General features: G+C 50.1%; 1 protein-coding gene across 4 annotated transcripts in view; it reads left to right on the forward strand.

Moving 5' to 3' along the window:
- The first annotated feature begins 257 nt into the window (after positions 1 to 257).
- TBC1D2 (TBC1 domain family member 2) overlaps positions 258 to 12,155 on the forward strand; it is a 55,175-nt gene continuing 43,277 nt past the window's right edge. For 2 of the 4 annotated variants that reach the window (XR_003413994.2, XM_015079492.3), the window contains exons 1-3: positions 259 to 833; positions 5,177 to 5,318; positions 11,186 to 11,333. Coding sequence is in view for 3 of the 4 variants with exons in the window: in XM_015079492.3 (XP_014934978.2) it covers positions 468 to 833; positions 5,177 to 5,318; positions 11,186 to 11,333 (656 nt within the window). In the remaining variant the exon portion in view is untranslated. Of the gene's footprint in view, positions 834 to 5,176; positions 5,319 to 11,185; positions 11,334 to 12,155 lie in introns of all 4 variants that reach the window. The other 2 variants (XM_027039523.2, XM_027039526.2) reach the window with 2 other exon arrangements.

The following is a 12,155-nucleotide window of genomic DNA, read 5'->3' on the forward strand; positions in this document are numbered from 1 at the left end:
ACCTTATTACACGAGTTACCAAGGCAGTCTAGTCAGAGACGAGCATCTCTTCCCGCTTCCGTGCCGCCAGTTAACTTTGCTCAGTGTCACCGTGTTTTCAACCTGAGGGCCCCCTCACGCCCTGCAGCTGCCCTCACTAAATATGGCTGACTGGCGGAGCATGAAAGCCGGAAGCGGGTGGGATGGGGAGAGCCGGCCGAGGGCGTGTCGGGGAGAGCCGGCCGAGGGCGTGTCGGGGTGTGGCCTGGCTACGGAGAGCTTGGGAGGGGCGTGGCCATCCGCCCCACCTGGGTTTGCCGTCAAAGGTTAACTGTAGCCATCCGCATTCCTGCGGTCTACTGGGGGGCGCGTCACCAGTGGCCCCGCCCCCGCCCAGATTTCTCGCTCTTGGGAGGTACCCGCTGAGTCTCTGGGATTTGGCCAGAGTTGGCTGCGGACTTCCAGTGCCTCGACGGTGTTTAGTGGAGATGGAGGGCGCCCAGGAGAACCCCGCAGAGTCTAGCTCCTCGGTCCTCAGGTCCGAAGAGGCTGCCAGGGGCCCCGAGGTGTTGCCTCCGGAGGAGTCGGAGAGCTGCTCCCGTTCCCTGGAGGCGGCCCCCAAGAAACTCTGTGGTTATTTAAATAAATTTGGCGGCAAAGGGCCCATCCGGGGTTGGAAATCCCGCTGGTTCTTCTACGACGAGAAGAAACGTCGCCTGTATTATTCACGGACCGCGCAGGATGCCAATCCCTTGGACAGCATCGACCTCTCCAGTGCGGTCTTTGACTGCAAGGCAGACGCCGAGGAGGGGACTTTTGAAATCAAGACTCCCAGCCGGATTATTACCCTGAAGGTAAATGGGGCAGGTTTTTTTTTTTCCTTTTAAAGCCGGGATGAGTTCCCAGGGCACAGCCTGGCTCGTGTGGGTGGTCACAGTAAATTTACTGGAACGAGTATTACAGACTCTGATCTCCTCCAGTGAACCGTGGGTGCCCAGGATTTAGTGCATTCGAAGACGCATTTGCACCCATTTTCTCATTGAGCTCCCATAACAGGCAGGAATGATGTACCCACATTAGAATCAAGAAACAGAGTCTTGGAGAGATGAAGTAACCAGCCAGTTACTTCAGAGGTCAGGCATCTAGTGAGTGGTGTAACCCACAGTTGAAATCCCTTAGTCTTTGTACCTCTCAGTACTGTTTCAAAACTTTTACTTTTTGGTGTGCCTTAACAATGCAGTTACATTAACTTTCTTACTTGGGGCCGAAGGATAGTAAAGATATGAGCTGTGCAGTCCTCTCAAGACCAGGACTCTGAATCACTTTTCTTGATATTTTGGCAGAGGGAATTGAATGCTGAGCAAACATTGGCAGGGATTGGGAGATAAAATACTTAGGTTTCACTGATCAGCCTGGAATGTTCATAGAGGCTTATCTCAATGTGTTTCACCATTAGTAGGTTTTGTTTTATTATCATCTTTAACTGAGAATGCCTGAAACAGTGGTAAGGCCACATGCTTTGAAATCAGACAGGCTTGGATTCAAATTTTACATCAGCTACTATTAACTAGCTGTGTAACCCTGGGCTAGTTACTTTATCTCCCAGAATCTAGGTAGTTTGTGAGATTTAAAACAAGATATGTAAGCATCCAGGACCTACAAATTGTTGAATTAATCCCAGCATCTAGAATACAGCCTAGCACCGAGTGGGTGCTCCGTAAATGTTTGTTTAATGAACCCACATGGTAATAGAACTGAGGCCCTAATGTTCATTTCCGGAGGAGTTGCCCCAGAACTTAAGTGGAAAGACAGATCTGGGTTAAGAATTCCAGGATTCACACGCCCCAGAGAAGAGTGTGCCAGGAGACAGCCTCCCTAACCCCACCCCGTCTTCCTGCTCCTCGACCCCCACTTCCAGCCAACTGGAAATCTACTGAGCGCCCTGTATGTAGCCCACAGCTTCAGTTCCCCTTTAATGGCTGGGCCTGGCCAGTGACCAGGCTGGGAAAATCAGACAAAATAATGCAAACCAGGAATTCCAGGCCAGGGAAGGCAGGCATTTTAGAGATCAGGTGGTTTACGGGTCATGTGTTTCCTCCCACAGGCTAACTGCTGTCTACAGAGTCTTGAACACATGGCTTTTACTGTCCCATTGATCTATGTGTGTGCCTGGCTCGGTGCTAAGCACCAGGGTATGGAGCCAAATCAGACCTGCCCCCTGGTTCTCAAACAGCTTAAGGTCTGGTGAGAGAACTCACAGGGGGCCTGGCACACACATGAAATGTTCCTTAGAGATGCCCTGATAAGTCTGTACCAGACAAGTATGGTGAACAGGAGGGTCAGTTCCACTGAGTGGAAGGGTCCATCCAGGAGCGCAGCACAGAGGGGATGACATCTGAGTCCTGAAAAAGGGATTCGGTTTTCTATGAACAGACAAGAGGAAGAAGGGCATTCCTGGCCGAGAGAGCCCCAGGAGCAAAGACAAGAAACAGGATACAGCCCAGAGTGTCCAGGCAGATCACAGGAGCCTGGGGTACAGAGGGGCCCAAAAGATGGAGTGGGAGAGTGGAGGCCCAAGTGTGGAGCATTTGTGAGGTAGGCCTGGGAGCTTGGACTTTGTCCTGTGGGTTGTGGGAGATTGTTGAAGAACTTTAAGCAAGGAAGCCCTGCGAGATTAGAATGTTTAGAAGGTTCCGTGTGGCTGTTGGGTAGAGAAAAAATGAGAAGGCAAGGTTGCTGAGCAGGGAGTCCATCTGGAGGTGATTGAGAGAGAATGGTGGCTGAGCTAGAGCTGTGACAGGGGAGGAAGACCGATGGGGGTGACTAGGGATGTGAGGGAGGAGGAACGCAAGGGAGGGGTGGCTGACTGCTTAGTCGGGCCAGCCACGACCTAGGGAACCCAGGCTGGGGAGGCCTTAGGACACCCCTTTGGTAGACTCTTAAGTTCTAAGAGGATGGGGCCATGACGTGAATAGTAGGTGCTCAATATACACTTGTCCAGTGAATTACTAAAATGAGGTATTTGGGTATGGGCTGGGAGCTTGTCAGCACAGGGTCATGGTGAAGCCCTGGGTAGCACTGAGGTCTCTTAGGGAGAGTGTATGGAAAGAGAAGACTGGTAGGCATCATTTTATCTCATGTGGCACCTCCTGACAGGCCCAGGTCCTCTCTCATGGAGCCCCTGGCCTCATGCACACATCATCTGTGGATCACTTAGAAGGGGGAGCTTTGCCCTGGTTGCCCATAGCCTGCTGCCTGCTGGTATTCTCACCTGGCCTTGATTGTGGGCGACTCTGTGAAGTTCACCATCCACTCCCAGCGAGCTGCCCGGCTGCTGTGGCCCAGGTGATCCCAGCCCTTCTCTGTGTAAGCCACAGTCCCCTGGCCATAAATTGCCACAAAGCTCTGGTCTAAAGGGGGAGACCCGGGTTCTGGGACCAGCTCTACCACCACCTGCCTGGGCAACTTCAGAGCCTTAGTTTCTCCATCTGTTGAAGGCTGATCACTCCTGCCCTGCCTCCCTCCTGGAGGATCCAACAATGTAATAGATGTGAAAGTAGGTATTTGGACCATCCAGTGCTGGGAAACGAATGACCAGTATCAACCATTACCTTGTTTGGGGTGCCTGGAGGGTGCCACTATGTTGTTACTGTGTGCATATGGCTTTCTAGTCCCCAACCAAATCCATGATTTCAGTGCATCCCCAAAGCAGAGGAAGGATTCTCTCTGTTCCATAAAAAGTCAGTCTTTTAGGATTCTTGGACCCAATTCAAACATGGGGCATGGATCCCCCCACAACACCAAGCAATTCGCAGGCACCAGCTGGTGTCCAAGAATTCAACTTAATTCTAACACTGTCTACCTGGAGACAGCATCAGATTCCATGGGTTAAGGGCTCAGTCCTACGAGACTTCCCACCTCACTTCCACACCTCACTTCAGATGCCAGTCACAAGCCCCAGGCTGTTACTTGTGCTGCTGACAGCAGGCTACAAATTGGAGTTTCCAGTGACCTCCTCCTTAGGTTTGATTATTTTGCTAGAGGGGCTCCCAGAACCCCCAGGGTAACACTTATGTTTACCAGTTTATTAAAGGATATGATAAAGGATACCAATCAATAGCCAGATGAAGAAGTGTATTGGGCAAGGTATGGGGAAGGGGTAGGAGCTTCCATGCCCTCTCCAGCTATGCCACTCTCCCCACATCTCCATGTTCACCAACTCAAAAGCTCTCCAAACCCAGTCCTTTGGGTTTTTATGGAGGCTTCATTACATAGTCATGACTGACTAAGTCATTGGCTATTCTCTGGTTCAGCCTCTTTCTTTCTGGGGGATAGGGGTGGGACTGAAAGTTCCAAGCCTTGGGGCACTTCAGGGTGGCTCAATGGATTAAGCATCTGATTCTTGATCTCGGCTCAGGTCTTGATCTCAGGGTCCTGAGTTCAAGGTCTGAGTTGGGCTCTATGCAGGGTATAAAACCTACTGAAAGTTCCAAGCCTCTAATCACATGTTTGGTTCTCCTGGCAACCAGCCCCCCTCATTAGGTTCCCTAAGGGCTTTCTAAGAGTTAACGTATGAACACAACAAAAGTCAGCTTTATCGCCCTTATCCCAGGAAGTTCCAAGGGCTTTAGGAGCTGTGAGCCAGAAACCATGGACAAAGATCAAATACATATGAGAAATATATCTGGGTGATTTGAATGATCAAATATATGTTTCTTATAAATCGCAATATCACAGTCAGTTAAGACATTGCAATGTTGCACAGTGAGGTGCTGGGGCCCCACTCAGGTCAGAATTTCAAAGTTCTTTCCCTCTCTTATCCCCTCCAAATTCCTTTGTCCAGTGAGCACATTTTGAGCACCTCCAGTGTGTCTGGTACTATGCTGGGCATTTCACTTCCCTTACCTCATTTCATTCTCATAACTGCCCCAGGACATGAATGGTATCTTCACCATAGTACAGATGGGAAAACTGAGACCCAGAAAGGTTAAGGAACCTCTAAGTTTGGGACTGATGCCTGATTCTCTTCTGTGGCCAAGAAGCAGGTGGTGTTTCAGAAGCAGCCACCCATCTGCAGTGATAGTTGTTTTCCCTGGGAGGGAGAGAGTCACTAAGCCTCCCGTGACCTTCCTGCACCCCACACCCAGTGCCACGCATAGGGCACAGGGCCATACCAATTAACCCCTGTGCTTCTCAGGCCGCCACCAAGCAAGTGATGCTGTACTGGCTGCAGCAGCTGCAGATGAAGCGCTGGGAGTTCCACAACAGCCCGCCTGCACCTCCCGTCGCCCCTGATGCCACCCTGGCTGGGAATGGGCCCGCCCTGCGCCTCGAGCTAGGTACCCAATGGGTTCGCCTCCTGCACACACACCCAGGGGTCTTGGTGACCAAGCGTTTCCCCTCCTGTTGGGAGTGAGTGGGAGGAGCCTCTGGTAAAGAAGCAAAGAGCCAGGGATGTGACTCAGGATCAGTTAGGGCACGGTGTAGTGTCAAGGGCAAGAATACGGGCCCTGAGGCCAGGACGTCTGGGTTCAAATCCTAATCCTGTGTGGTCTTAAAAGTCAGTTGCTTGATCTTCCTGAGCTTCCGTTTCCTTCCGTATAAAATGAGCGTGATAAACTATACCTACTTCTTAGGGTTGTTATGAGAATCAAATGAATCCATACACCTTAAGTGGTTGGAAGCATGCCGCACATTGTCAGAGCGCAGTAAGCGTCAGCTACGGTTACAATGACCTCCATGGGAAGGTCCAAAGAAATGAGACTCTCACGGGGTTGCTGTGCAGAAGGGTAATGAGAACACGCAGTTATTGTTGCTGCCTCCTACGCAAATGCTTCTGTGTGTGCGTTGGGTAGGTCAGTGATTTTACCCGTAGTATTCCCTTAAGGCAGAATCCTTCACCTCCACGCGGCCTACAAAGGAAGTTGCTTGATCCCAAATCCTAGAACATCCAAGTATGGAGGAGTCCTGGAGATCACACCCTCCCACCCCCACGCTGCAGCCAGCCATATGGTTGGCAGGTAGAGAATCAGGACAGACCACCCCCAGCTGCCCCTGTAAGGGCTCGGAGCCTTGTCCCAGCTCAGAGCTGCAGCATGTCTGTAACGCCTCATCCTCGGTTAGCAGGGAGACCGAATAGGCGAGGGGACGACTTGTAGCCAGGCACCTCTAGAACTCTGTACCCATGTGTTTTCTGTGTCCCAAACCGAGCTCTTCTGCCCTTGACCATCTGCTCCCCCAGTTTCTTTCCCATCGTTAAATGGCCTTTTATTCACCCGGCTGTCGGGTAACAGGGCGCTGCCCTCACCCCTTCGGCAGTCTGGGCTGGCCAGGCCGTGTTGGCCGTGTCTGCCCTCTGGCGTCCGCACCAGGCCGGCCCCTCCTCGCTGCTGTACCTTGGCTCTGGCCTCATGGCCCCTGGCTGGAAAACCACAGTAGCCTCCTCACCCGTGCCCGTGAACCGGCCCGCCACCTCAGACCCATCCTCCCCACTGCAGGCCGAGCGGACTTTCTAAAGTGAGCGCTGGAGCCCCACCCACCCGTGACCGAGGCCCCGCTTTTTAGCCCGGTGCCCAGGGCTCATCCTCCTTCGGCTCACCTCTGCCTGCTCCCCCAGTGCCCGCCTCACGCCGTGTGCGCTTCAGCAGCACCAGAAGCTTGTCTGCCTGGCGAATTCCCGCTTATTCTTCATAGCCACGCTCCAGTGTCGCCTCCTACTCCTGCCAGGCTCCCCTTGGAAGCCTCCCAGTGCTATGCGGGCTGGACTCTGTATGAGCCCTCGACGCTTTTTTCGCATGGTTCTAACAAGGCCTGTCACGCTGTGTTCTCCTCACAGCATCCTTGTCGGTCCCTGCCCTCGGGTGGGGACCGTATCTTTGTCACTTGTGTCCCAGTACCGGGTGCCCTACCTGGCACATTGGATATTTGTGAGCGATTGCATTGGATTCTATAATTAAATGAGGAAAGGAAGGTAAAGCCCTTAGACTAATGCCAGGCACACAGTAAGTGCTCAATACATAGTAACTGTTCTAGTAACTTGTTGTTATATGTGTATGTGTACATTACTACTCTTAACATAACTGTTCTTTTCAGTTGTTAATAGTAATTATCAGTCATTTCTTCCAAGAATCTTCTGGGTGTTTCATGTGAGTAAGGGCTTTCTCTGGGGAAGGGTTTGTTTGTGCGTCTGCACTTGCAACCCACCCTCTCTCCACCAGAGAGCCAGACAGCCCTGCCTGGTGTGGGAAACTGCAGCCTAATTTGGCACAATTGGCCGAGATCAGCCTCGGATTTGCAGTGACAAGAAACCCTCCTGATGACAGAATTCTGGTGTGTCCGGAACTGAAATTGGAACTGAAATGGCTTTGGGATCCCACAGGTTCTTCTGCTGTGCTGAATCCTTTCCAGGTTCTTGAATTCTGTGGCTTTGGTTTAGTACATTTAGTGAGCCTCTCCGGGGCCAGCTCCTACTGGAGACGTGGCCGGGGGCCGGGGGGTGGAGGAGGGAGAGAGCAGTTGTCATAATGACCAGGACACCAGTCTCCCAAGGAGGACCCTGGTAGGAGATGCAGGAAGCTGGGATGTGGGCCTTCACCCTCCAGATCATGTCCCCTGCGAACCTTTCCCGGCCCACCCAGAAGGACATTTGTGGAGTTGTGAGCGACCTGGATTTGCTGTCTGGAGCAGGTTGCCCCACAGCCAGTCCCCACCCTTTCTGGGAGGAAGCAGAGCCGGCTCCGGGACACTGAAAGCCAACTGACTCACATCTGCCTTTGAGTCACAGACACTTCATCTGGTAAAAAGTGTCCTATCACTGCTGTTGAGCAATCTGCAAGGCACGTTGTGTGCAGCTTTTAAGCATTTACACCTTTATTTTATGCTTTACCTAAACGTTGGTCTCCACAAGAGCTGAGAAAGATCAAGGGCAAACCAGCAGATTAATGATAATATGTTGCCAAAGTAGGACACGATTTACACAAAATAGCATTTAGGTAAGAATATATTGTTGTAAAAATATGCATACCACTGACACTGTTTCTAACACATTACGTGCTTCTTTCATGTCATCTAATCCTCACATCAATCTTATGAAGTAGTGTCGTACCCATTTTACAGAAGAAGAAACTGAGACCCCCAGAGGCCAGTGGACCTACCTGGTCAAGGTAGCAGAGCAAGAAAATGTCCGCACTGAAATTTGAACCCGAATCTGCAGGCTCATAACCCCCTCCTTATGCTGAGGAGGCCACCGCCATGTCCAGGGCCCTGCAGGGAAGTGACTGGCTGGCCCAGGCCCTTTGGTTGGTCAATGACTTCCTACTGGTTGTGGAGCAGCCCCTGCAGCTCAGGCAAAGCGTTCGGATGAACGCTGCTGAGAATTCCTTGTGCGGCCTTGGAGGGAGGCCCAGAGGCCCCAGACCAATCCTCTTACCCACGGGAAGTGCTAACCTTCACTGTGACATCACTGTCACGTGCCACCCATCTCTCAAACACCTCCTCGCGCTGGGGGCCTTCCCACTGGGCCTTCCCGGGCAGCCCCTCTCATCTGGGAACCGTCCGCCTGCCACAAAACCTGCTCTGACAAGCCACGTGGTTTTAGTGGACAAGCAAGGAACTGTGTTTGAGTGCATGACTCTGCTACCGGCTGTGTGACCCTGGCCACGAAAATCCCCCTGAGCCACTGTTTCCTCACCGGCGAATCCAGCCAGTGGGTGACATTCACCCCCAAGGCTTAGTTCGTGTGGCCTCAGGGTGGATTTAGGGCCAAAGGTGGACATTAAAGGAGAACAGATATTGGCAGTTAGGGAAGTACCTGCCAAGACATTAAAAATCTTAGGCAAATTGTACATTTTTTGTTTCTTCTGCATGAGGGAGGATAACGATGGTTAAAGTATTGATAAACAAGAAAACCGTAATTATTTTGAATCAGCTCAAAGTCTGGATTAAAGACTACTTTTGAAAGATGCAAGTCCACAGAATGGGGCTTTTATGGTTTCCTAAATATTTTGATATACTTTACCTCTGGAGGAGACAGGATGGAGAGTATCCTTCCCATTTTAAAAATGTGGAACCATGTGGCGCCCGAGTGGCTCAGTCAGTTGAGCATCTGACTTCAGCCCAGGTCATGATCTCATCGTTTGTGGGTTCGAGCCCCGCATCCAGCTCTCTGCTGACTGCTCAGAGCCTGGAGCCTGCTTCGGATTCTGTGTCTGCCCCTCCCCAGCTTGCTCGCTCTCTCTGTCTCTCAAAAATAAATACACATTAAAAAAAAATTTTTTTTTTTAATTTAAAAATGTGGAACCTGGGGCCAGAAGAGAAAATGCGATTTCCAGTCTGGTCACAGCACCCTTCTAACAGAAACGTGGATTGGCTTCGGTTCTTCCAACACCACAGCTGTAACCCAGGTTCTTTGGAGCTTTTGCTGAAACCCTCAGGGGTCCCGTGGGTCCAGCCAGATGAGATCCCCTATTAGCCCCCTCCCGCCCATTTGTCCTTCCCAGCCCCATCTCCTCTGTTCCCTCCTGGCATCCTCCTTCACTCCTTTAGCAGTTCAAAATCCTTTCCAGCCCTCTAGGCCCTGCTCCAGTGCCCTTCCTCCAGGAAGCCTTTCCTGACTTGCGGTGAAACAATCTGTCTTCATCTCCCAGAACTCGCCCGCACCTTGCCTGGCCTGCCCTCCAGCTTCTACTCACTTGGTCTTCCTGAAGTGCACACTTCTCCCTGCTCCTTAAGCTGGGAGCTTCCTAAGCCTTTGATTATCTAACTTTCTCCAGCTCCACCAGAAACCTCAGGGCAGATGCCAGAAGTGTTTGGTGAGAGAGTGAATTGAAGAGAGGGAGCTCAAAAGAATGACTTGGGCCAAGTCGTGGCCCATCTGCCGGATGTGACAGGGCCTATTAGGAATTAAATATATTGATTGCAAAGTCTGTTTGTGAGTAGATGGAACAGCTCCCCTGCCCCTGCGGTTGTAGTCAATGTTTTTGCACCTGCACCCTGTTTGAAAATGGAGTGCGAAGGTAAAATTCCTTCTTCCCCTACATTTCACCCTCTCAGTAAAAGGGCTCCGGTGGAAGGTGCCTGCTGCCCTCCATGTCTCAGGAGCTGCCTGATCCAGATCCTGCTGCCCAATAGGTGGTCTTAATCCTCCCCTGCTTTTTGTAACACTCAAAACTAACTTCTGAGTATTTCACCTCCTCTCTCTTATACTTCAAATAATGTTACCTTAGCCTCAAAACGTTCCTTAATGTTAAGTGTTTTGAAGCACGCACCGTATAAGAATCGTTGCAGACCATTTACAAAGAGTAGAAAAGTGGAAGAAAAAGTAGCCATAATCCTGTCACCCAGAGACAGCCAATGTTCACATTACATAATGACCCCCGCTTGCCTTTTATTTAAACGTATTTCAGATCATATAATAATACAAACACCCTACCTTGCTCTACGGTACTACGTATTGTGACCCTAGTGCCTCCATGTTATAAAATCTGTTTATAAACTTCTACTTTTGATGAGTATACATTATCTTTCTGTTTATAAAAAATAACGCATGTTTAGCATAGACAATTTGGGCAAAAACACGAAGCGATAATGAAGGCAGCCTGCTTCTGATCCCACCATGCACTTCTGACCTCAGAGTCACAGAGTGACTTTCTGTGAGACTTTCTCTACAGTTGCGATCATGATGCTCTAACCCAATTTTTTTACTAGCTGTTTTTATATCCCACACCTGTTCCTCATGATTTTAAGCATTCTTCATTAGTGTTGTTTTAAACGGCTGAGTAATATCCTATTTTCAGAAGGCATCATGATTTGTTTAACCCCTCCCCAGAACTTTACTTCTAGTTTGAGGGAGTTATTTCCAGTGTGAGGACAGACGGTGCCAGGATGAACCTCTTGGCTCATAAAGCTTTGTCTGCATGTCAGGTAACGTTTTTAGGGTAGATTCTCAGATGTAGAAGTATCAGCAGTTCTGCATATTTTAACGAGGTTTTCAGGAAGACTTTCTCAGTAAGATGCATCATTTTCCTGGAAGAACGTGTAATGAAAAGCCTGCCTCTTTGGCTGCTCTTAACCTGCCAAAGAAGGCTTGCTCAGGCAGCCCACTGACTCCCACCTGCTCCCAGTGGGAACCCAGCCCAGTGCGCCTCTGTCTCGTATGTACAAGTGCAGCGACCCACGTGGATGATTACCCTGTTTCTCTGTTCCACAGAGCAAGAGGAAGTGGAGCTGGAGGAGTTCCTGTGCCCTGTGCAAACGCCCCCTGGGCTCGTGGGTGTGGCAGCCGCCTTGCAGCCGGTGCCTGCCATGCCCTTAGCCCTTCAGAATATTTCCCTCAAGCATCTGGGAACCGAAATACAGTAAGTGCAGTGGGACCGAGGGGCCGGCCACGTTGCAGACAGCCCCTTCTTTGGAGCTTACAGTGATCTGGTGTGATCCCTGCAGGGATGTGGTCCTGGGGAGAGGGTGAGGGGCTTTATTTTTAATTCGTCACATCATTTCTTTAAAATACTACATTTGTGCTTCTGATTGTTAAAATAGTGCATATTCTTTGTAGGAAATTAGAAACATCTAGAAAGGTATAGGTTTTCAGTTACCCATGATCCTGCCTCCCAGACAGCATTCTTAGCATGTGGTATATCTCTTTCCTCTTCATTGTCGATACATGTATATGCATAACTGAGATCATATTGAATGTAATGTGATGATCGTGTCACAAGTGTCCTCATATGTGAAACGCATCAAGTTGTTAACTTTTTTTTTTCCAGAGTGATTGTATACGACCTACTTTTTAAAAATTTATTTAAGAGAGAATTTGCACATGCACAGCGGGGGAGGGTCAGAGAGAGAGAGGGAGAGAAGGAATCCCAAGCAGGCTCCGTGCTGCCAATGCAGAACCTGATGTGGAGCTTAAACTCACGAATCCATGAGATCATGACCTGAGTGGAAATCAAAAGTGGCATACTTAACTGACTGAGCCACCCAGACGCCCCTGCAACCTACTTTTTAAAAATTTTTTACCTGAGTTTCATTTTATTTTTCATCTCGATAAGTGTACTCTTTAATCTCCATCCCCTATTTCACCCATTCCCCTCCCCCCACCCCCCCGCTTCTCCCCTCTGGTAACCGTCAGTTTGTTTTCTATAGTTAACAGTCTATTTCTTGGTTTGTCTTTCTCTCTC

The sequence above is a fragment of the Acinonyx jubatus genome, chromosome D4 (assembly GCF_027475565.1).
Source record: "Acinonyx jubatus isolate Ajub_Pintada_27869175 chromosome D4, VMU_Ajub_asm_v1.0, whole genome shotgun sequence".
In the NCBI taxonomy this organism is placed as follows: domain Eukaryota; kingdom Metazoa; phylum Chordata; class Mammalia; order Carnivora; family Felidae; genus Acinonyx; species Acinonyx jubatus.